The sequence below is a fragment of the Girardinichthys multiradiatus genome, chromosome 20 (genome assembly GCF_021462225.1).
Source record: "Girardinichthys multiradiatus isolate DD_20200921_A chromosome 20, DD_fGirMul_XY1, whole genome shotgun sequence".
NCBI lineage: Eukaryota > Metazoa > Chordata > Actinopteri > Cyprinodontiformes > Goodeidae > Girardinichthys > Girardinichthys multiradiatus.
In genome coordinates, this window is record NC_061812.1 from 46,805,412 (window position 1) to 46,830,378 (window position 24,967).

The window sequence follows — 24,967 nt, forward strand, 5'->3', positions numbered from 1 at the left end:
TATGTGTGCTCGTTCGTCAGAGACTGGGGGTGTGGGATAGCCTGAGGATCGCTGAGGGTCTCACTGGGTGGTGGGGTGGAGCACCAGGGAGTTGCCCCATTGGTGGGGTGTTGTTTGTTGTTTGGATGTGGCCCAATACCCAAATGTCCATGTGGTGGCATGTCAGGTGGCACAGCGAGAGATGGTAGTGTGGCTTGGGAGGGCTCAGTGCCCTATGTCTAACCCTATGCCTCTTTGGCCAGGGGGCTGCTGCCCCTGTGCTTCACTGACGATCTACCTCTGTTCTGCCCTGGGGTTATGTCTGACTGCCTGGGGCTTCTTCCTACATATACCCTGACCACCGACACACACATTTTACCAACAAACAAATAATCCAAATGGTTCAAGGTCATGCAAGCATAATAATAAATAGAATTATAATTTTTATTTATAACAAACTACATTTACAGAAATCTCAAAGTGCTACAATTAATAAAACAATCAATATAATAAAAATAGGGGCCTAAGATGTAGAAAAAATACACAAGTAAAATATCAAGTTAAAACAATACAAAGAAAAATGAAAACAACACAAAACAATTGAGATCATTAAAAACAATGGGTAAAAATTACAATTTTCAGGCCGGTTTTAAAGCATGCCACGGTCTGTGGAGCTGTCAGATGTAGAAGCAGAGTGTTCCAAAGATGAGATGTAGCACAACAAAAGACCCAGTCTCTTATGGTGCGAAAGCGAGTCTTGGGAATGTGAAGAAAGTTGGTACTGGAGGAGCAGAGAGTGTGTGAGGCACAGTGAAAAGTAAGGAGGTCTTTTAAGTAAGATGGAGCATTATGATGCAGGCAGTGGAAAGTGAGCAGGAATATTTTGTAGGTGATGCTGGCAGAGACGGGAAGCCAGTCAAGGGGAACGGATAACAGAGGTGATGTGTACATGTTCACGCACTCTCATCAGGACATACTGCAATAATAGGGTTAGGAATCCCAAAGATAACTATTACAGCAATAGCCCCTTTTCCATTGCCTGTGGAAAGCCCCAGGCTTTTGCAAAGCCTAGGTGGCGCTTCGATACAAATTTACTCAGGTAATTTCACTTTCCCGGGGCTTTACTTTCACAGCTAAATGGTCCTGGTCTGGAGCAAGTCTTTTCAGTTGTCCCTGAGATTTGTTAAAAGGGCGGAGTTATGTTCAGCGAAGCATGGCAGCAACAGCTTCAGTAATGGCAGAAGTAAATATACAGCACAAATTAGTAATTTTTATACCATTGATTTGCTAAAAAGTAGTTTTAAGATGTTTTTAAGCGAGAAAGTAGACCTCAAAACTTCATCTGTGCAGCCTACATTTAAATGTTTTTCTTGGCTTTTAGGAGCAGCGGAGCTCCGCTTACAGGCTGGTCTGGCTGCTAAGCTAACTGGGCAGCTGGACAGGGACTTCCCCACTAACCACTGCCTTATATTGGCCCGGCACTCTGGGATTTCCCACTACCTGTCATCTGTTTGTGGCCGCTGACAGTGAATATAAAGTGTTTAGTAGGTATGTGGTGAATAACCGCAAGTACCAAAAAATAAAACTGAATATTTGTCGCTGGGAATTTGTGACATAAGTTATTGTTGGCATTATTTATTAACTATTTCGCCACAGTTCTGTAAGAAAAATGTTTTAATGCAATGCTGATGATCAGAGCACTTTAAATTTTCCATGTGCATAAAAAATACACATATTTCAAAGATTGTCTTTTTATGTAAACCTAACTTAGTGGAGTATGAACTCTTTAATATTTGTAATTTTTCATAGTTTTATGGAGATGACTCTGCAGAAGAAGAGAACCAGTTCCAGGTTTGAATGCAATCTCCCAGAAGCTGCCATCCTCTGGTCTACTCTCTATGCATCTTCTACTATATACAAATATTTGATTATAATAAGACAGTCAAGGTATCAATTCCCTGTAATTCTTGACTGATTATCATTTTTTGTATTGTAATAAATACAATTTTCACAAAAAATATGTTCTGTAGACAATCCTGAAATGGTATACATACCATACACCACTGGCTGAATTTATGCACCTCTTGTTGTAGACATTTAATGTGCATTTTGTGTGTGATTTTCATTTATAAAAATTATATTCTCAGCTTTTTTTATAAAGTATGTTTTCTATTTGTAGTTGCCATTTAAATTATCATGCACCGGGAACAGGTCCGACTTAGTGCCGGCAATGCGGACCAAACTTACCAGGGAGGCTGAGGAGTGTGATCCCTGTGTAGTTGGAACACACTCTCTCGTTACCCTTCTTATGACCTGCATGTTGGACTCCGTTAGGGCTGCCCTTTGTCACCGGTCCTGTTCATAACTTTTATGGACAGGACTTCCAGGCGCAGCCAAGGGCCGGAGGGGGTCTGGATTGGGGACCAGTGGATTTTGTCTCTTCTTTTTGCAGATGACATAGTCCTGCTGGCCCCCTCTAGCCAAGACCTACAGCATGTGATGAGGCGGTACGCAGCCGAGTGTGAAGCGGCTGGGATGAAGATCAGCTCCTCCAAGTCCGAGGCCATGGTTCTCGACCGGAAAAGGGTGGCTTGTCGTCTTCAGGTTGGAGGGGAGTTCTTGCCTCAAGTGGAGGAGTTCAAGTATCTCGGGGTCTTGTTCACGAGTGAGGGAAGAATGGAATGGGAGATCGACAGACAAATCGGTGCGGCTGCCGCATTAATGGGGGCACTGTGCCAGTCCATTGTGGTGAAGACAGAGCTGAGCCAAAAAGCGAAGCTCTCGATTCACCGGTTGGTCTACGTTCCTACCCTCACCTATGGCCATGAACTTTGGGTCATGACCGAAAGAACGGGATCCCGGATACAAGCGGCTGAAATTAGCTTCCTCCGTAGGGTTGCCGGGCACTCCCTTAGAGATAGGGTGAGGAGCTCGGCCTTCCGGGAGGGGCTCGGAGTAAAGCCACTGCTCCTCCACATCGAGAGGAGCCAGGTGAGGTGGCTCGGGCATCTATATCGGATGCCTCCTGGACGCCTTCCTCAGGAGGTGTTCCAGGCACGTCCCACTGGGAGGAGACCCAGGGGACGGCCCAGGACATGCTGGAGGGACTATGTCCCCCGGCTGGCCTGGGAACGCCTTGGGCTTCTCCCGGAGGAGCTGGAGGAGGTGTCATCTGGGCGACTCTGCTGAGTCTGCTGCCCCCGTGACCCGGTCCCGGATAAAGCGGAAGGCGACGAGTATGAGTACGATTAAATTATCATCTGTAAATGTAGTGGTAGTTTTCAAGTAAATTGGCCTGTTATTTTGAAATCGTAACATTTAAAAGCTTGTATACCTTACAGCCTGTAATAGCTCCTGTTTAGTCATTGCAACTAAAATGAAGCTCTGTAAAAAATAACCTGATGTCTAAATTGGCGACTGTAACAGAGATCTCTGACTCACTTTTGATGTTTATATATATATATTCACTTTTAATTCAAATACTTTTGAGTTCAGTGCAAAACAAATAAAAAAAAACGTAACTAACACGATGTATTGTTTATTACAACAACTTGTTTGTTTGACTTGCTCCTCTGTCTGTGCAGTCTTCATTTATAACAGCAGTCTGTTATTTAAAACCACTAATTGCTCTTGAGTGATACTGGGGTGTGTAATATCCAGTCTGACAACTATCACAGGGCAGCAAAAAAGGCTGTTGTTGTTACTCGTATTTTTACATTGCCTGCTGTTAAGTATGTTTGCATGAAGATTGTTTTTTTTTGTTTATTTTTGTTTTGTTTGTGTATTTGTTTGTTTATAACAAATGTAAATGGCCAGTGTCATGTCTTCAATCACTGAGAAAACGTTTCCAGTTGGAACAATAAATAATCTATTCTATCCAGAGGTACTTACGATCCCATTTTTCCTTTGAAATCGAACACATCCTTTATGTTACTGACGTTTTTCTTCCAGCTGCAGATGATCTCCTTCCGCCCCATCTTGGCTCTGACGTTACAGTAGACTCCTGTAGCATGTATAAAAATCCTATTAAACTTCTAATATTACAGCAACATTCAAAAAGACTTCTGTCATGAGTTAAGCCAATGAAAACAATTTTTATTTGACAATAAGATTATCATGATCACCAAAAAATATCAGTATTGAAACTGTGACATCTAGTAAAATTTGTTTTGGAAGTTGAAGCTGAAGGGGTTCGGGGATTGGATCAGGATGTCCCCTGGCACCTCCTTCTGGAGGTTTCTCAGGAGACCCTGGACCAGAACCAGAACTCACAAGATGGACAATATACCCATTCTGGCCTGGGAACACATTGGGATCTTTACAATGAGCTGTGCTGACATGTCCAGAGTTTCCCTCCTGGATTTGTTACCCTTTTAACCCAATCTCTGTTAAGAGGAAGACAATGGATGGAAGGATGAAATAAAAATTTGGCTAAATTATATAAGTCATTTTCACAGTCAAAGAAAAACTGACTGACAGTTAGATAAACAATGTCAAACCATGGCCCACTTAGATCTTTCTGAAGGTTGTTGGTTTCAAGATACTTGTCAATAGAATGATTAAGTGTTTTATAAGTCACCTATTTTTCCTATCTCTTGGTTTATATAACCAGCTGCAGACAGGTCAGTTCCTACTCAGCAAAGCTCATTTGTACCTATCACTGACACGAGATTTTAAAAAGTACCGGATTAGAAAGATAAATAGCTGGTTAACTAATCCTTCCATTCATTCCTGCAGATCTCTCTCCTCCACCTCTCTTCCAACAGTGTCCAGCGGAGAAGTTTAAAGCCTACTTGACCCACAGAACAGAGTTCTTCAATTTTGTCTTTAAAATGCAAACTGTATACCTTTCTGAAACAATATTCTAACACATATAGTATGTTAGAATATTGATGCTTTATTTTCTTTTTAGGTACATATTTTATTGAGAAGATTTGATACAATATAGGAAGCAAATATTTAACAGTCACACTGTAGCTCAATATTTACTGTAAGATTTATTATAAATCGGTTTTAGTTCAACAAAGAAAATAAGTGCAACTTCTTTTATTTTGTATATTAACAAGTAAAGGTATCCGACCTAACAAAGGTCCGTTTTTAAAACTATGTCGTCTAAATTATTTTTCCTACTGTTCAACGGTTTAACAAATTATTTGAAATTAAAATAGCAATAATTAAAGCTTAGGAAACAGAAACAGTAACAATATAATAAAAACACGGAAAAAATCACTGGAAATTACACTGAATCTTGAAATATTGTCTCTCAAATGAAGTTTGTCTTTATTCTGTCCGGATATTTAGGACAGACCTATGCCCCAAAATACTAAATGGAGACTGAGTACAGGTTATATCTCAGAGCCGAACATTGAACAAAGTTGAAAAAATTATCTCATTCATAAATCGCTTACTCAGGACTCGGAAGTATAAATGTGGCTCTTACCTGTGGAGCGTGACGGATGCGGCGACTTCAGATATCCAAGCGTGTATCAGTGTATCACTGCTGCGGCTCTTTATGATGGGGAGGGGAGGAGTCTCATTCATTCGGATCTCGCGGCCTGAAAACGTCCTGCATTCAGCAATGGAAAACTGCGTCATGTTTTAATTATGAGTACTCTTTAAGTTAGTAAAACTGCATATCCATTTGACCCCAATTGATCCTTTCTCATCTGGATTGAAAACATCATCCGGGTATGATTTTAATTATTTATGATTCATCTAGTAACCACACTTTTATGAATATCAACACAGCCTTTTTTCAGTAAATTACTATTTTGTTGCTCTACCTAAGGCTTGAGAGAAATTGTACTATGTGTGTAATCATGTGCTCTGTTATTAATTAATATATTGAACAGTTTTAAATTAAATAAATAAAACACTGCCAGAATTTGGAAGTTGATGGAGCAAATACATGGGTAACTGAAATAAATCCTTTGCAAACACAAGAAAACCCTCTCTGTACACCCTCCAAGAACAGCCTTTGCTTAATGAGGCACTTTGTGTTGTTCGAAAGTATTAGGTAATTATGTAAGTGTTATACTTGCTTGTGTTTTTGTTATATTACCTGGTCTAGTCTTTTGATTTCTGTCTCCCTGCACCCCAAGCCCACACCTGTTCTGTGTTTTCCCCTGATTGTCTGGTCACGTGTGTCATTGGTTCCCCCTGCTGTCCAGTTTTGTACTTAAGCCCGTTTGTTTCCTTTGTTCCCCGCTGGTTCCTTATGTGTTGTTTGTGTTTTGTGGCTCGCCTGGTACCCTGTCCGTGTCCAGCCGTGACCAATAAAGTGTCGTCTTACCTGCAAACTACGAGCTTCAGGAGTTCCTCCAATATTGGTCCAACAGAAACCGACATTATGACAGAAGGAACCAGCCAACGGGACCAAGCGGGAGTAATGGTGAGGGAATTCAAGAGGGGAGAGGTTCTGACCAAATAATTTTTTCATTTGGTGACCTTTCACAGCTCACCATGGAGAAGGTTGAAAATAGCTGGCAGCCTCCAAGACTGGCTCGAATCGAGGACGGATTTTTTCCCTGATCATCAGATTCACCACACCATCGAGGCCGAGTGACAAAGGGCCCTAGATGAAATTGTCGCGTCTATGAGGAGATCTCCTGGTCCCTCGTCCACCCGTCTCTCCACCGAAGCTTGAAAAGGTTTTCCAGCTCACGGCTTCGCTCCTGATCAGCCATGGCCGCTGCTTCCGATTTTAATCCTGTTCCTGGTCCAATTACGGAGGGGTTCATGAATGAACTGCCTCCACACACCGATCCTGTTCCTGGTTCTGTTCCGGAGGGGTTCATGAATGAACTGCCTCCACACACCGATCCTGTTCCTGGTTCTGTTCCGGGGGGGTTCATGGATAAACCGCCTCCACATCCTGATCCTGTTCCTGGCCCTGTTCCGGAGGGGTCCCAAGCAGAGCCCTCACACTCCATTCCTGTCCATGAGGGGCTGGTGGATGGACTGCCTCCACTTCCTGCTCCTGTTCCCATTCCTGTCCTGGAGGGCTCCGAGGACGAACTGCCTCTATCCCTGGTTCCCGTTCCGGAGGAGTTCGTGGAGGACCTGTCTCCACCTCCTGTTCCTGTCCCTGAGGGGTGCGAGGACACACCTTCTCCACCTGCTGTGCTCCGCCGCAGATCTCCACGGCCTCGCTGAAGGTCCCAGCAGTCTCTGCACCATGCCTCTGAGCTCCACCGTGGGTATTCCTGGCCCCGCCGCCGGCCGTCAGATCATCGGCTCCTACGTCACCGGTCTGCTCAGCTCCTACGTTGCCGGCCTGCTGATCGCCGCATCGGCCGGGGATGGCCCGCTGATTGCCAGATCTGCCGGGGACGGCCACTGGTCCAGCCGCCTGAACTCTGGGTCTGTCGGGGACGGCCTCCAGGCCGGCCGCCTGAACTCTGGGTCTGCCGGGAACGGTCTCCGTTGTCATGTTTGGTTTGACAAAGGACCGGCGACAAAGGGCAGCCCTGCACCGGGAACGTAGTGTCGGTAAAGTGGACCAAACCCCTGCTCCGCTTGTACAGAGACCGGATGGCCCCTAATAAAGGGCCCCCGATTCCATACTCCTGGAGCAACCCCACAGGGCACCAAGAGGGACACAGTTGAATGCCTTCTCCAGGTCCACAAAAACACATGTGGACCGGTTGGGCAAACTCCTATGAACCCTCGAGTACCCTGTAGAGGGTATAGAGCTGGTCCAGTGTTCCATGGCCGGCACAAAAACCACACTGCTCCTCCTGAAGCCGAGGTTCAACTATCGGCCGGACTCTCCTGGCATAGGCCTTACCAGGGAGGCTGAGAAGTGTGATCCCCTGTAGTTGGAACACACCCTCCGGTCACCCTTCTTATGAAGGGGGACCACCACCCCAGTCTGCCAGTCCACAGGCACTGTCCCCAACCGCCACGCAATGTTGAAGAGGCATGTCAACCATGACAGCCCCACAACATCCATAGACTTGAGGTACTCAGGGCGGATCACATCCATCGCTAAAGCCCTGTCACCATGGAGCATTTTAACCACCTCGGTGACTTCAGCCTGGGTGATGAAAGAGTCCAACCTTGAGTCCCGAGCCACTGCTTTGTTGGGGCAATCCATTTTGGTTGCACATTTTGACACACGCAGCTCAACAGACGTTGCAGCTCTGACGTCACTGGGAGCATAAACCGGCTGAGATGCAGAGTTTCGTTGCCATTTCCCGCCTGTCTCACAGGACAGCGCAACAGAGGCGCATATCTCAAGAGACAACCTCGGGAATGGCCTTTGTTCCACAAGGCCATTCCCAGAAGAGCTTGAAATCTGTCTGATACGAGAAGATCAGGAGATTTATTTGCCAATCGAAGACCACGCCGACACCCGGCACAGGTGGAAGCCCACAGAGGTTCTATGTCCAAGGAGATGAGTTTTCCTCCTTGTGTAATGCAGTCGACTAACGGTTCATCTTTTCCCCTCCTGGACGGATGAGAAATTACCGTTTTTTTTCTTTAATTTGATCACGGATGCATGATCCCCCTCCCCTCCTTTTTCTTCTGTTGGGACCCACAGCCATGGATTTCAACATTAAACTCCGGTACAAACTCTTCTGGAACTTTTCAAAATAAAGTGCATTAACCTTCTTCCGGCACAGCCAGGAAACGGGATAACTGCAGACTTCGTGTGACGCCACTACCCAAATAAAAGCACAGCTGTTGCTACATCCGCCCTCTTTCCACACAGCCTTCGAGAGGGACTGGTCAGGAGAGGCCCAGCGCGCTACTGTCTTTTGCTGGCAAAAAGACATAAACTCTTCAAACTGGATCCTAGATCACGCGGTCATATGCACAAGTTAAGTATGAGTGAAGAACTGTTTGTGTACCCGGTGATTTCATTCATAAAGAGGGGAAATTAAGGTATAAGCATTGCTTACTTTCTCTCCGAGGCCTGCCAAAACTGTGTCGCAGAGAAATCCCCAGTAGAGAAGCTGTTTCTACAAGCCGAGTCTGAAGGAAGGACAACGGCCTGCACCACCATGTTTACGGTAATGCACAGCTGGTTGACGGACAGAACGGGCCACCCAGCTACAGCTCTGGAACTAACCCTTTTGTTCACAGAACGAACGCACCTTCGACCCCCGAGGTTAGCTAACCGCTTGTTGACTGTGGACGTTTCTTCAAGCTTCGCCCTTTGGACAACGTTTCCTCACCATGGTTCACGAGGTTAGGTGTTTTGGGCAGAGACAGATTTAGAATGAAATGATCTAAACGTTTTTCATTTTATGAAGTTTTGTTTGTGTTGAACTCAGCTATCTTGGTGCTAGCAGGCTATCTGCAGCACACGTGTTCAGGTTGTGTTCTTTGTGTGTTTTTAAAGTTAAGACAAACTTTACTTGAAGGGTGATTTTAAACAGAAGATTGATCATAACGCGCCGTCCGCACTTATGCATTTTAACCCTTTTATTAACGGTATTTTAAAGGTATGTGTTGATTCTGGTGCTAAGCTATTAGCTTCTTTTGTTAGCTCAAATGCTAACCGGTAAGAACACGTGCTTGCTACTAAAGAGTATTTAACAGAAAGGTTGTTAGTTTTCAAGCTAGTGAATATTAGTCCCTGAACATCATTTAGTAAGTAAACACCATTAAGCCCCATTTCTCCAGAAAGATTTGGCTCGTTTCCAAACTACTCCCTTAAAAATATTTCTTCAAATATTATTTCAATAAATAAAGGCAGCTAATTAAACACTGTTGAGAATTGGTCATCCAGAAGGTTGGTTTTATTCAGCAGATCATTCTTTAAAACATTAATTTATTAAAGTAATATTTTATCTGATCTTGCATTGTGAATGGTTGTCTAAACATTTGCTGATTATTGCTTAGGTTGGTTCCAAGACTAACTTAACTTCATTTCCAGATTCTTCAAGATAATCCTTGGTTCTCAAACATAAATAACATTGCATGGTAATGTTGCATCACTCTTTTTAGTCATGATTTCCAATCATCTTTAATCAACTTGTTTATATTGTACATAGCCTATTAGTTGTCCCTATTCTTTAATTCTGCTTGGTAGTTTAGTTGGATTGTTTTAGTATAGTAAAGAGTTTGTTGATTGAAATATGTTGACTTTGAGTTGACTTATTTTTGTTAATAAATTCTTGTATTTTAAGAAATTGTGTGAATTCATTCCATATATGTGTAGAGCTTATGCTGTTCAATAATGTCAGAGCTCGTCTCACACCTTTTTATTTTGTCCTAATACCATCGCCTTACTGGGCTGGTATTCACAGGACAACCCTTAACAGACCGAAATATTATGTGATAAAATATTAAAATATTGATATTAAATATTAAATACAATTCTCAGATTCATAATTCCAACACTTCAGACCTGATCCATCCTTAACCGGTGGAGAGCAGAAATCAACGTCAAAGTAATTTTGTTCTTTTCATATTAAACCAGATAGGTGCATTTAGAGGTCTGGGCAGGATGAGGCATAGTTAAGGTGATGTAGTATTACCAGTAGTTAATCTCAGGTATTAACTTGTTGCATGCAATACCGATTGAATTATGTTATACTGAGCTTTGTTTTGATTTGGCGCGCAAGCGTCGCTGAATTGTGCGTGGTTAATGTTATGTCCGGCCGATCTCAAATAAGCCACGAGTTAGAAGTTGGACTTTTAAAAGTTTTTCATTCAAAGCAACTGTGGTCTGGGCCTTGCCTGACCACTCTTTGTTCCCTTTGTGTAGAATAGTGCTTGTTAGTTAGGTGATGGTTTTGGACCAGAATAATGGTATATCAGGATTATTTGGATTCAATAAATCTTCATATATATAATTAAGAGAAGCATTTGTGTTTATTTTGTGCAAGAGTGATTTATCTGTCAAAACAAGGTCGAAGTTCCCCCACCTTCGGTGAAGTAGTTGAATAAACAGTGACAGTTTGCGGTTTTGGTTAATAATTTGTAATTATTAAAGAGCTTTGAGCCCATAATCACAACACCGGAGGACATCTATGATTTCTATTTGTAAGTAATGATTTTTGGTTAGGAAATAAAAAGAATTTCAAATTATGATTTTAAATTATAATTGTTGATTAATATTAATTAATCAATAATCATAATCCTTACAGCTTCCACCAGGAAATGCGTGACGGCAGGATTGAAGAGATCCTCAAAGTACTCCTTCCACCACCCGATAATGTCCCCAGTCGAGGTCAGCAGCTCCCCACACACACTGTAAACAGTGTTGGCGAAGCACTGCTTCCCCCTCCTGAGGCCCGTCCTTCTCCATGGCCTCACCGAACCAGGTTAATTCAGAGTTTTTGCCTCTGCCACAGCCTGGGCTGCAGTACGCTTGGCCTCACGGTACAGTCAGCTGCCTCATGAGTCCCACCAGCCAACCACAGCCGATTGGACTCCTTCAGCTTGACAGCATCCCTTACTGCCAGTGTCCACCACTGGGTTCGGGGATTGCCGCTGCGACAGGCACCGCAGACCTTACGGCCACAGCTACAGGCAGCAGCATCGACAATAGATGTGGAGAACATGGTCCACTCGGACTCTATGTCTACAACATCCCCCGGAGTCTGGTCAAAGCTCTCCCGGAGGTGGAAGTTGAATACATCCCTGGCCGAGGGCTCTGCCAGACATTCTCAGCAGAACCTCACTATGCGCTTGGGCCTGCCAAATCTGTCTGGCTTTCTCCTCTTCCAGCGGATCCAACTCACCATCAGGTGTTAATCAGTGGACAGCTTGGCCCCTCTCTTCACCCGACTGTCCAAAACATGCGGCCGAAGGTCTGATGACATGACAACAAAGTCGATTATCGACCTCCTGCCTAGTGTGTCCTGGTGCCAAGTGCACTGATGAACACCCTTATGCTTGAACATGATGTTCAATATGGACAATCTGTGACTAGCACAGAAGTCCAATAATAAAACTCCACTCAGATTCAGATCAAGGAGGCCATTCTGGGGACCCCTGCGGGTGGTGGGCCCACTGCGGGATGGCTTCTCGTTCGGGCTTGGTTCGGCCGGGTCCCACGAGGAGCAACCCAGCCACCAGGCGCTCTCTGACGAGTCCCGACCCCAGGCCTGGCTCGAGGGTGGGACACCAGTTTCGCCATACCAAGCGACGTCACGTGCCTTGATTTTATGGTCCTCATAAAGGTGTCTTGAACCGCTCTTTGTCTGACCCGTCACCTAGAGCCTGTTTGCCATGGGAGACCCTACCAGGGTCATTTAAGCCCCAGACAACATAGCCTCTAGAATCATTCAAGCACTCAATCCCCTCCACCACGTTAAGGTGGCGGTTCAAAAGCAATTTTTGTTATAGCTTCTAAATTAACATAGTGATTCCTCCAGGTCAATAAAATGATAAGTAGAAGTATTATGCAGCAATTGATCCAATAAAGTTTCCTCCAAACAGATACAGCACAACATGCTAAACATCCTAATAAATAATCTATTAAACTAGTGTGGAAATGTTCATCCTGCAGACAGAGGGATGAATCCCCATGAAAGGCTTTCATTCATGCAATGTGTTGGTGCATTATTAGCATGGGAAGAATCTATCTGCCCTGGCTGGCACCTTTCTTTTCTGTCCTAAACTCTGGTGCAAACTGTTTTCGCATTCATGCTGAGTGGCATGTGACAGTGACAAAGCAAAGTCAAATGGCTGAACTCTGCTCCACAGATGCATGAGAACCATAATTTGAAGAACTTTGCTGTAAAAACAGCAGAGGAAGATTTGTTTGGCACAACACAGAGGCTAGGTTAACCAGAGTCTTCCCCTCTGAATCAGCGTGATGTGGTGAAAATGTGGTCGTCGCAGAGAGAGAGAGAGAGGATGGGGTGCTGAGGCAGAGTTCAGGGGTCAGCCAGAGCTCCATCTGATCCCAGGACAAAAAACAAGAATTGGGTCACTGGGATGGATCGACAGATGAGTTACAAACCTCCCGCACCCACATCCCCACTAATGAGAAACCTGTGGTGACAGCGGCCTGGAAGTGACCTATATTAAACCAAAATCTGTGTAGGATATTACAAACAGTAAACATTTTTTATTGAAATAGATTTTTTTTTAATCTAATCCAGCCTCTAGTAGCATCTGGAACTGCTTAAACAAGTGCACTTCCATCTTGTAGAGTTTTTGCTCTGTCATGAAAATTACATTTAAGAAAATAAATGTCTCCTCTTATTCTCATAGTTTCTAGCTAATCTGTGACATCTAGGGAGAAATGTTTCTGCATCACACCTATGTGAGAGACTGAATGGGTTAAGAGTTGACTTGATTTAGGCTGTAAAATGACTTAGCCCAAAAACACTGGTAGGAGAGAGGTGCAATGAGTCATTATATAAGATGTATCCCTTCTTGCAGTATGTCTTCCTCACCTTCAGAGGTACCACTTCATAGTGCAACACACTTTAGTTTTTGCAGAATGCTGCGCCAGATATATTCAGGATTTTGCTTGGGTGGTTTCCTTTGGAGCCAGGCAGTTTTATAGGCTAAAATAAACTTTCTTCTGGCTTACATTTAGCTAAAGCAAAGCTCAAAATGAAAAAGAGGCCCATAGATCAGCTTGGGAAAGCATTAGTTTTTCTTGTCAAAAACAGAGGTTTCACAGCTAAAGACTTGTTCAGGTAGGTGACAGGACCAGAGAAAGTCAATGCAGGGTATGGTCTGAGCAGGTGGCATGTACCTTCGCAGCTCTGGTTTATGAAGAGTTTTGACTGACAACAGACAGCACATTTCTTTTATATCAAATATATATGATATTTCAACCAGATTGCATATTTACTAACATTTTACAATTTATGAAATTAAGATAAAATGTTAGAGGCAAATGCTTTCAATTTCTACAAAATATTGGCTTATCTTGCGTTCATGTTTTTTTTACTAGTTGTTTATCGTGAGCCTGAAAAATCCTTTAGTCTGTTCCAGAGTTTGTGTCCATTCTAGATTTTGAGATGTTTCATTTCATTAGACTTGATCTTCACTACCTAAATTTTCTTTCTGCCAGTTACTGCTAAACATGCCAAGTGGGATCAGTCATTTGTGGTAGGAAACAGTGTTTGTTGTTTAAGCAACCTTTCAAACTAAGAAGAAAAGAAAAATATTTACAATTAATTATAATACATTTTTTCTTAGTCACTTATATAATTTATTTCAATTGAATTCAGCTTATTCGATTCACAACAAACGTCATTTTAATGCGCTTCATAAGAAAATGTCAATTCAACGTCAATTACATTAATTCCAATTTGATCCTAGTTATCAAACAATGCAGTCAAGTTCAGATTATTATTTAAATTTAAATGAGTTTTCTTTATTTTCATGATTATGAATATTGTAGATTCACACTGGAGGCATCAAAACTATGAATTAACACATGTGGAATTATATACTGAACAAAAAAGTGTGAAGCAACTGAAAATATGTCTTATATTCTAGGTTCTTCAAAGTAGCCACCTTTTGCTTTGATTACTGCTTCACACACTCTTGGCATTCTGTTGATAAGCTTCAAGAAGTAGTCACCTGAAATGGTTTTCACTTCACAGCTGTGCCCTGTCAGGTTTAATAAGTGGGATTTCAAGACTTATAAAAGTCTCAAAACATTGGGGTCTTTTGCCCAAATCCAAAATATTTAGCTATCAATAAGACAATTTATAGGTAATTTAAAATTAAAATAACTTAGGACATATTGTACCAGTTCTCTGTCTCGGCTGGTTTTAGACTGAATGTAAATTATTGTGAATCAAACAAAAAAGGTTTGCAATAATTTTACATATTATTTTTGTTAGAAGCTGAATGAAGGACAAGGAGAAACAGAGTTTAGGCCTGATGAAAAACCATTTTGCTGAAGCAAATAACGACACATTTTGAGATATTTAGAAAAGAACTTAATCTGAATTTTTGCTGACAAAAGTTTTTCTTAAACTCAGAGGTGTTTACTATGGCCCAGGAAAATGTGCTTCTTTTGTCATCTACATAAATTACCTTTTTTAAACATTACATTCTCATCAAAGAGTTCCACTCCTGAGGCTCCATTGTCTTTATTCTTATATTTCAAAAAAGGAAAGGGGTATAAAGTTGATTTTCCTAAATCTTAGTCAATTGGTAAAATCCTAAAACACATTTATTTTATTATGACAAGAGCTTTCGGATCAGTAGGACTATCAGCTGTGTTGAAAGATGTTCCTTCTTTTATGAACATGTTCTCTTTTATCAACATCATTTCAGCCCTTAATTCCACTTCTGAAGAAATCTGGCCTGCCAAAAATAATAAAAGTAACATTTTACAACACAGTCTTTTGTTCTGCACTGAGCATGTGAGACATTAGTGCAGTTCTTACTATTAAACACTTTCTGAGAGAAAAGGGTGTTACGTTGTGGTATTTTAAATATAGCATAGAGCCTCATCCTGTGGACCTTATCAGTACTAATATTTCAGTTATTAATAACTGTATACATATGGTATGTATGTCTCACCTTCAGTAAAACTGTATCCTTTTTTAATTAGTTTATATAATATTACATGTGTCATTCAGAAAAATAAAATAGTTAACTAATCAATGGCCCAACTGTGATTAATTGCTATGATTTATTTCTTAATTATACTGCATCTTTAAAGCCAGAGCTGTATGTTTAGAATCAGCACAGAAGATATGAAAGAGAAGCCCTCTTTCAGGCTTACTTTTGTACTTTCTAGTACGTCTTACTGGCACCAGGAGATATTTTCCTGGTTTATTGAGCAACACTTTTTTCTGTCTACATGTAGAACTACAGGTCCTTCTCAAAATATTAGCATATTGTGATAAAGTTAATTATTTTCCATAATGTCATGATGAAAGTTTAACATTCATATATTTTAGATTCATTGCACACTAACTGAAATATTTCAGGTCTTTTATTGTCTTAATACGGATGATTTTGGCATACAGCTCATGAAAACCCAAAATTCCTATCTCACAAAATTAGCATATTTCATCCGACCAATAAAAGAAAAGTGTTTTTAATACAAAAAACGTCAACCTTCAAAATAATCATGTACAGTTATGCACTCAATACTTGGTCGGGAATCCTTTTGCAGAAATGACTGCTTCAATGCGGCGTGGCATGGAGGCAATCAGCCTGTGGCACTGCTGAGGTCTTATGGAGGCCCAGGATGCTTCGATAGCGGCCTTTAGCTCATCCAGAGTGTTGGGTCTTGAGTCTCTCAACGTTCTCTTCACAATATCCCACAGATTCTCTATGGGGTTCAGGTCAGGAGAGTTGGCAGGCCAATTGAGCACAGTGATACCATGGTCAGTAAACCATTTACCAGTGGTTTTGGCACTGTGAGCAGGTGCCAGGTCGTGTTGAAAAATGAAATCTTCATCTCCATAAAGCTTTTCAGCAGATGGAAGCATGAAGTGCTCCAAAATCTCCTGATAGCTAGCCACATTGACCCTGCCCTTGATAAAACACAGCGGACCAACACCAGCAGCTGACACGGCACCCCAGACCATCACTGACTATGGGTACTTGACACTGGACTTCTGGCATTTTGGCATTTCCTTCTCCCCAGTCTTCCTCCAGACTCTGGCACCTTGATTTCCGAATGACATGCAGAATTTGCTTTCATCCGAAAAAAGTACTTTGGACCACTGAGCAACAGTCCAGTGCTGCTTCTCTGTATCCCAGGTCAGGCGCTTCTGCTGCTGTTTCTGGTTCAAAAGTGGCTTGACCTGGGGAATGCAGCACCTGTAGCCCATTTCCTGCACACGCCTGTGCACGGTGGCTCTGGATGCTTCTACTCCAGACTCAGTCCACTGCTTCCGCAGGTCCCCCAGGTCTGGAATCAGCCCTTCTTCACAATCTTCCTCAGGGTCCGGTCACCTCTTCTCGTTGTGCAGCGTTTTCTGCCACACTTTTTCCTTCCCACAGACTTCCCACTGAGGTGCCTTGATACAGCACTCTGGGAACAGCCTATTCGTTCAGAAATTTCTTTCTGTGTCTTACCCTCTTGCTGGAGGGTGTCAATAGTGGCCTTCTGGACAGCAGTCAGGTCGGCAGTCTTACCCATGATTGGGGTTTTGAGTGATGAATCAGGCTGGGAGGTTTAAAGGCCTCAGGAATCTTTTGCAGGTGTTTAGAGTTAACTCGTTGATTCAGATGATTAGGTTCATAGCTCGTTTAGAGACCCTTTTAATTATATGCTAATTTTGTGAGATAGGAATTTTGGGTTTTCATGAGCTGTATGCCAAAATCATCCGTATTAAGACAATAAAAGACCTGAAATATTTCAGTTAGTGTGCAATGAATCTAAAATATATGAATGTTAAATTTTCATCATGACATTATGGAAAATAATGAACTTTATCACAATATGCTAATATTTTGAGAAGGACCTGTAGACCATAAGACTGGCTGCAGCAATGAGATCAATGTGTTGATCTGAAGGACCTTTTATTGTGTTCATCTATGTTAGGATTAAATGCTTTTATTTTGACTGAAGTAAAGGACCAGATATTTTCACATCATGAGACAAATCCAGCTAGAAGCTCACAGAGAAGGTTGCTTCTGTTTTTTATCAGAGACAGATCATTTAACTTAACCTGTAGCTCAGGTGAAAGTCCATCATCATGCTCCTGAAGATGCTCTTTAGAGTGAACCTCCACCTCAAGTCTTGCTGGGTGAATAAGTGATTAGCTGTAACTTACAAATAGTCCATTCGGAGTCAGCTTTCAGGTTTTACCGCTATCTCTGTCTGGGTTATACCGCTCGGCGTCCACCTGTTCCTGAACATACCCACCAGCCTCCCACTCTTCGGTTGGCTCCGCGGTTGCTCTGAAATGAGCCCTGTTTAAGCCGCTCAGTGTAACTTTTCAGGTAATGAAGGAGGCAGGTCGACCTGGAGTAAACGGTGCAGTGTTGTTCGCTGCCCCTCCAGGATCACAACCTCTCTCCCTGGCGGACCTAACTCAACCTGACGTAAGCTCTCTCATAGAGTATTTTTTAAGGTTTCTGTTGTGGTGTCTTACCTGCGTTCGTTTTCTCTTGCAGTCGCTCAGCAGCCTCTGTTTCCAGTACCTGGTTCCACAAATAAAGCTTCTGAAACGCTTCTCTGTTTAATCGTGTTTTTCTGCATGTGGGTCAAGTCGGCCATCAACATTATGACAGTCTGGGGCTATTCAGAAAACATCCGGGGCTTCCGTCCCCGAAGCCCAGGTCTAACTACACGCCTGGTTGGGACCATCAGTTGTGTTGTGCAGGAGGTGAATACAATACACAGCTGATAGTCCTACTGAATAGACTGTTAGAATTTGTATTATGGCAAGAAAAAAGCAGCTAAGTAAAGAAAAATGAGTGGCCATCATTACTTTAAGAAATGAAGGTCAGTCAGTCCAAACAGTTCGGAAAACTTTGAAAGTGTCCCCAAGTGCAATCGCAAAAACCATCAAGCGCTACAAAGAAACTGGCTCACATGAGGACCGCCCCAGGAAAGGAAGACCAAGAGTCACCTCTGCTGCGGACGATAAGTTCATGTGAGTCACCAGCCTCAGAAATCGCAGGTTAACAGCAGCTCAGATTAGAGAACAGGTCAATGCCACACAGAGTTCTAGCAGCAAACACATCTGTAGAACAACTGTTAAGAGGAGACTGTGTGAATCAGGCCTTCATGGTAAAATAGCTGCTAGGAAACCACTGGTGGGGACAGGCAACAAGCAGAAGAGACTTGTTTGGGCTAAAGAACACAAGGAATGGACATTAGACCAGTGGAAATCTGTGCTTTGGTCTGATTAATCCAAGTTTGAGATTTTTGGTTCCAACCACTGTGTCTTTCTGCGACGCAGAAGAAGTGAACAGATGGACTCTACATGCCTGGTTCACACTGTGAAGCATGGAGGAGGATGTGTGATGGTGTGGGGGTGCTTTGCTGGTGACACTGTTGGGGATTTATTCAAAATTGAAGGCATACTGAACCAGCATGGCTACCCCAGCATCTTGCAGCGGCATGCGATTCCATCCGGTTTGCGTTTATTTGGACCATCACCCCAAATGACCCCAAATGACCCCAATGACCCCAAACAAACCTCCAGGCTGTGTAAGGGCTATTTGACCAAGAAGGAGAGTGATGGGGTGCTGCACCAGATGACCTGGCCTCCACAGTCATCGGACCTGAACCCAATCGAGATGGTTTGGGGTGAGCTGGACCGCAAAATGAAGGCAAAAGGGCCAACAAGTGCTAAGCATCTCTGGGAACTCCTTCAAGACTGTTGGAAAACCATTTCAGGTGACTACCTCTTGAAGCTCATCAACAGAATGCCAAGAGTGTGTGGAGCAGTAATCAAAGCAAAAGGTGGCTACTTTGAAGAACCTAGAATATAAGACATATTTTCAGTTGTTTCACACTTTTTTGTTCAGTATATAATTCCACATGGGTTAATTCATAGTTTTGATGCCTCCAGTGTGAATCTACAATATCCATAGTCATGAAAATAAAGAAAACTCTTTGAATGAGAAGGTGTGTCCAAACCTTTGGTCTGTACTGTACATTCAAAAAAAGTAAAGATGCACCATCAATCTGCAAAAGGTCAGAATCTGACAATTGTTCCTTAGTTGCCTCTGATTGGTGGTCAGCTGGTTGCATGATGTACTGCAGTCTTTTGAGTTTAATGAAAAGGAGTAGAGGGTTGCATTTAAAAAATAAAATCTTTAACAAAGAACCTGCCTTGTTTTTGTGTTTCCGTCCTTCATATGAAATATTTGACTCAGTTAAAACCAGAATTGGCTAAACCTTTACGTTTTTGGGTTTCTGTTTTCTCAAATTTCCTGTGATTCATGTTTTCTTGTTGCTGCCATTTAAGCAGGGACTGCTCCACAAAAGGCCAATGTAATTAGATGTAGTTTGACTTCATCTCATCTGGCCATAACATTGTCAGCTCCCATTCCTCAACAACTTATTACACAAAAAAGCTGACATCCAATATTTCTTCCATAAACAGTGTGCTGCTGTGTGACGTCTACAACCTCCTTCTGTGCATGCGGGTTGCTTTCGGGTCATGACCCGATTAGACTGAAGTCTGATGGCGGTTGCATTAAATAGGTAAATTGAACGACCATGCAAACAAAATTGTATTTCAGCAGAAAATCGCAACTGAGCATCAAGACCTGCAGTGTGAATTTAGCCTTAGTCTCCTTCCCTCAGGCATCCTGCTTACCTTCTGCCTCAGCTGTGGCATATTGTCTCCAGATTAACGCACTGGCATCCCATGTCATTCTCCACACATCCCTCAGCATATAAGCACTCTGGTTCTCATTGTTCTATGCTGGATCCTCACCTTGCACTTTCCGTTTCACTGCTCATTATCTTGTGTTGTTCTGCCTGTGACCTTGCATGCATTCATCAACATGTTTTCCTTGTACCCTCCTGTAAGTTCTTTATTTTACTATCAATAAATCATTACCACATTCATCCCAAGCTCCTGTCTGCACTTGGGTCCAACTACAAACCAATGCTTTATGACATAAGCTTTCTGAAGGTTTTGTCATCGGCGGTTGCTGCTCACCTGCCTGCCTGAGTTCGACAGATGGATTGGTGCGGCTGCCCCATTACTGGGCCAGCCGCACCGATCCGTTGTAGTGAAGAGAGAACTGAGCCAAAAAACGAAGCTCTCAATTTACTGGTCAGTCTATGTTCCTACCCTCACGTATGGCCATGAACTTTGGGTCACAACTGAAAGAACAAGATCCTGGATACAAGTGGCTGAAATGAGCGAAGGTTTCTTAAGTAAAGGTTTAATTACAGCTACCTTAAAAGTCTGTGGTACATATTCATTTTCTAAGGATAGATTAACCATATTTAAAATGGGGTTCTGTTGTGAGCCCGGTGCTCGACGGTGTCTTCCCTGTTGTGCCTGTGGGCAGGGGCGGCGTTGTGTGGGGCCCTTGCCTTGCTGTCGCAGCGGGCTGTGTGGTGGGGGCTGGACGGGGATCATATGAGCGGGGCTGTGTGTGGAACTTGCGCTGTGTGGGTGTTGCTTCTTCGGCTTTTCAGGGATAAAGCTCACCTGTGGGGGTGTGCCCATGTGCTGTGGGGAGGGAATTCATGGCGTTTGGCTTTAGGGGCATGTGTTCAATATCTGTGTCCTGGTTGCAGGTGCCCCTGTGGGGAAATTCATGTCGGGGTTCATCGGGGGTGGGGGGCTCATGGGGTTGGGATCGGAATTCATTGGGGGGTTGGGAGTATTTTATTCTGTGGCGGCTCTGGTTGGCGGGCTAGTTTGGACCATGTAGGCCCCTCTTTTGTACATGGCCTCCTCTCCGAATGAGGATGGGGGTTGTTGGGGACTAGGGTGGGGTGGGGGGTCGGGGTCTGGGCCGGGGTTGCTGAGTTTTAGGCATGAGCCCGGGCTACCCTGGACCAGGTTCAGATGCTGGGGCTGTCTGCCTGTCTCCTTCCCCGGAGGGAAGGGGATCACCTCCTGGGTCCTGGGACTATAGAGTATGAATGGGGAGTGTGAGTGAATGTACGACGTCCATTGTTGTTTGCCCCCATCAAATGTGGGGCCTATTTCCTCCCCGCCACACTACCTGCCGGTGGTTTGTGTCCCTGCCTGCCAGTGTACTTATGGTTCTCGGTATCCAGGGCTGGGTGCTTTGGTGTGTGCTGGCTCACTCCCGGTGCCTGCTTGCTGGGGCCCGGACCCCTGGGCTCTGTCGGGCCTCTGTTTGGGGAGTGATATGTCTCGAGGTCTCGGGTCTCTGGGTCCATGGCTGGATCTGCTCGGGCGTATACGGCTGCCGGCGGGGCCTGTGGGCTCGTCGCTGCAGCGCCATGGGGCTTCTGCACTGTGGCTGCTGGGTGGTTCTCTCCTGCTCTTCTCTGGGGGGGTTGCAGTAGTCCTGGCGGTGGTTCTCCTGGGGTTCCTGTGCTCTGGGAGGCCTTTGGATGTCTGTGGCTTGGATCTCTTCCGTATCTGTCCCGAGTCCAGGGGGCAGGTCTGTGGCTCCTCACACTCACTATTGCATATTTTTATGGAGAAACCTTGTGTACACGGGCGCGCTCACACTCAGACCCACAGGTGTTTAGATTCAGGTATTAACAGATAAACAAATATTCTATATTGAGCCATATTTACTACTAAATACATCTTGCATTGATAACTACCGTGCACAATGGTAATATGAACGTTCCTGCAGGTGTAGAAGCAAGCAGGGTCTTATCTTGTATTTTTCATCCTTCTTTCTTTCCTCCATTCGTTTCTCTTTCTCTCCTCTTTTTCCAGAACGGAAGATTGGATATAGGTCTGTAATTTATTAAATCATCTTGATCAAGCAAAGGTTTCTTAACTAAAGATTTAATTACAGCTACCTTTAAAGCTTGTGGTACATATCCATTAACTAAGGATAGATTTATCATATCTAAAATGGAGCTGGTAATCAGAGGGAACACTTCCTTAAAAAATGTGGTTGGGATTGGGTCTAATTTACAAGTTGAAGGTTTAGATGAAGCTAATATTTTTGATAACTCAGGAAGCTCCACAGGATCAAAACAGTTCAAACACAAATCAGGTTCTACAGTTACTTCCAATGTTGTCTTGCTTGCTGAGGATGAAGTAATCATCTTCGGGAGTATGCCAATGATTTAGTTTTTAATAGAATCAATTTTATTTAAATAGAATCCCATAAAGTCATGACTGCTGAGAGCTAAGGAAATGGATGGCTCAACAGAGCTATGACTCTGTTTAAGTTTAGCAACTGTACTAAAGAGAAACCTAGGATTATTCTTGTTCTCTTCTATTAATGATGAGAAATAAGCTGTTCTTCCGAGCTTAGCTTGGCGAAGTGTCTTTTTATACAACAGTAGGCTATTTTTCCAGATTAAGTGGGAATCCTCTAGGTGTGTACAGCGCCATTTTCTCTCCAATTTTCTAACATTGTGCTTTAAAGTATGCAGCTCTGAATTAAACCATGAAGCCAGCCTCCTATAAATAATTGCCTTCTTTTTCAAGGGGGCTGCAATGAGGAAGTAACACTATGAACAAGAAATCAATTTGTGAATGGGAAGAAACAAAATTATTGTCCTTCTCTGTGTTTTTCTGTGATAATGAGGAAATTAGAAGTGGAACAGATTCTTTAAAGGTTGTTCCAGCATTGTCTGATAATGATCTACTATAATGAAATTTTCTTTCAAGTGTGGAGCACTCGGTTAAATTAAACTCAAAAGTTATTAAAAAATGGTCAGACAGGACAGGGTTATGAGAAAGTATTGGTATTTCTTTACACTCAATGCCATATTTTAGCACAAGGTCCAGAGAATGAAGACAAAGGTGGGTAGGTTTATTAATGTTTTGAGCAAAGCCAACTGAGTCTAAGATAGCATTAAAGGCTATTTTTAGGCTATCACTTTCAGTGTCAACATCCCCCACTATAATAACCTTATCTGTATTTAACACTAAATCAGATAAAAGGTCTGAAAACTGATCTAAAAATTGAGAGTAAGGGCCTGGTGGACGGTACAAAACAACAAACAGAAGGGGTTTTAGTGCTTTGCAATTTGGATGAGGAAAACTAAGGTTTAAATATTCAAAAGAGTTGTAGCTATTAATTGGTCTGGGACTAATCAATAAAACGGATTGAAAAATGGTTGCTACTCCTCCTCCTCGCCCAGTATTACGAGGTATGTGAAAATTTAAACAATTTGTAGGAGTTGACTCATTAATAGTATCATAATCCTCTTGCTCCAGCCAGGTTTCTGTGAGACAAAATAAATCAATCGGATTGTCTGTTGGGACCCCAGCCATGGTTACAAAATCAAAGGCCAGTACAAACTTTTCTGGAACTTTCAAAATAAATTGCATTAACCTACTTCCAGCACAGCCAGAAACGGGGAATAACAGCGGACTTCCGGTGACGTCACTGTCCGAATAAAAACCCCGCTTTTGCAACTGACCTCTTCCACGCAGGTCCCCAGCGGAACTGGACGGAGGGACACAGCACGCTAATGTCTCTTTGCAGGCAAACAGACATAACTCTTGAAACTGGATCCAAGAGTGTCATACGATCACGCGAAATAAATAATAAATAGGAATGAATTGCTGTTTGTGTATCCGGTATTCATTCATGAACGGGGGTAATTAAGGTACAAGCGTTGCTTGACTTTCTCTCTGAGGTCTACAGAAGCAAACTGTGTTCCAGAGAGTTCCCAGCAGAGATCCTGTCTCTACAATTCAATTCAATTCAGTTTATTTATATAGCGCCAATTCACAACACATGTTGTCTCAAGGCACTTCACAACAGTCAGGTACATACATTCCAATTAATCCTAACCATCGAACAGTGCAGTCAGATTCAGTTATTTATTCAAATTGTATTAAAAAAAATTCTGTCTAAGGAAACCCAGCAGATTGCATCCAGTTAGTGACTTGCAGCATTCACTTGTTGTGGAATTTTCTTATCAAAGTGGGTAGAAGTTGACTCATAACAAGAGAAAATCCGGACTTTGTCTTTATAAGTTTTATTCAAAGGCATTCAGCGTTTGAAGACCCTGACACTGAGGTTAGTCAATGAAACAGAGCCCCGATCAACATTTACACACAGTATTTATACCAGAACATGACAGTGTTATCTCAACACTTCAAAGAGTCTGTGTTTTATGACCCCAGACCCTTCTCGGGTTCAGAGGTGACTAGGTTACCTAGGAACAACCATCTACTCTCCCTGAGGCATCCCCCAACAAATGCCCTTAACCATTAAACTTCTGATAATGGCTTTTACAGCTTCCTCCTCTAACACAGATGTTCACTGGAGTGAGGTAAACCAAAGGTCATACACTGTGGAATGCTTACTGCAAGAATTTCCATCACACTCCTTTCTTCTGATTACAAGATAATCACAACTAAAGGAAAATTCTTCAAAACCATCACCCCTCTCAGCTAACAGATAATCCAAAGCCATTCTAGTTTGCAAACTCATCGTTCTAATAGCTTAGGCTGATTGAAGTATAAGTTGTGACCGTAGGTAGTAAGTG

At 43.0% G+C, this 24,967-nt stretch overlaps 1 protein-coding gene across 3 annotated transcripts in view; it reads right to left on the reverse strand.

The window, feature by feature from the left end:
- The window catches only part of LOC124857263 (calcium/calmodulin-dependent protein kinase type 1D-like), a 39,487-nt gene extending 33,964 nt beyond the window's left edge, over window positions 1-5,523 (reverse strand). For all 3 annotated transcript variants that reach the window (XM_047348458.1, XM_047348457.1, XM_047348456.1), the window contains exons 1-2: window positions 5,420-5,523; window positions 3,871-3,982 (exon numbers count right to left, since the gene is read on the reverse strand). In XM_047348458.1, coding sequence (XP_047204414.1) covers window positions 3,871-3,956 — 86 coding nt within the window. In that variant the 5' untranslated portion in view covers window positions 3,957-3,982; window positions 5,420-5,523. The remainder of the gene's footprint in view (window positions 1-3,870; window positions 3,983-5,419) is intronic.
- Between the last annotated feature and the right edge of the window lie 19,444 nt (window positions 5,524-24,967).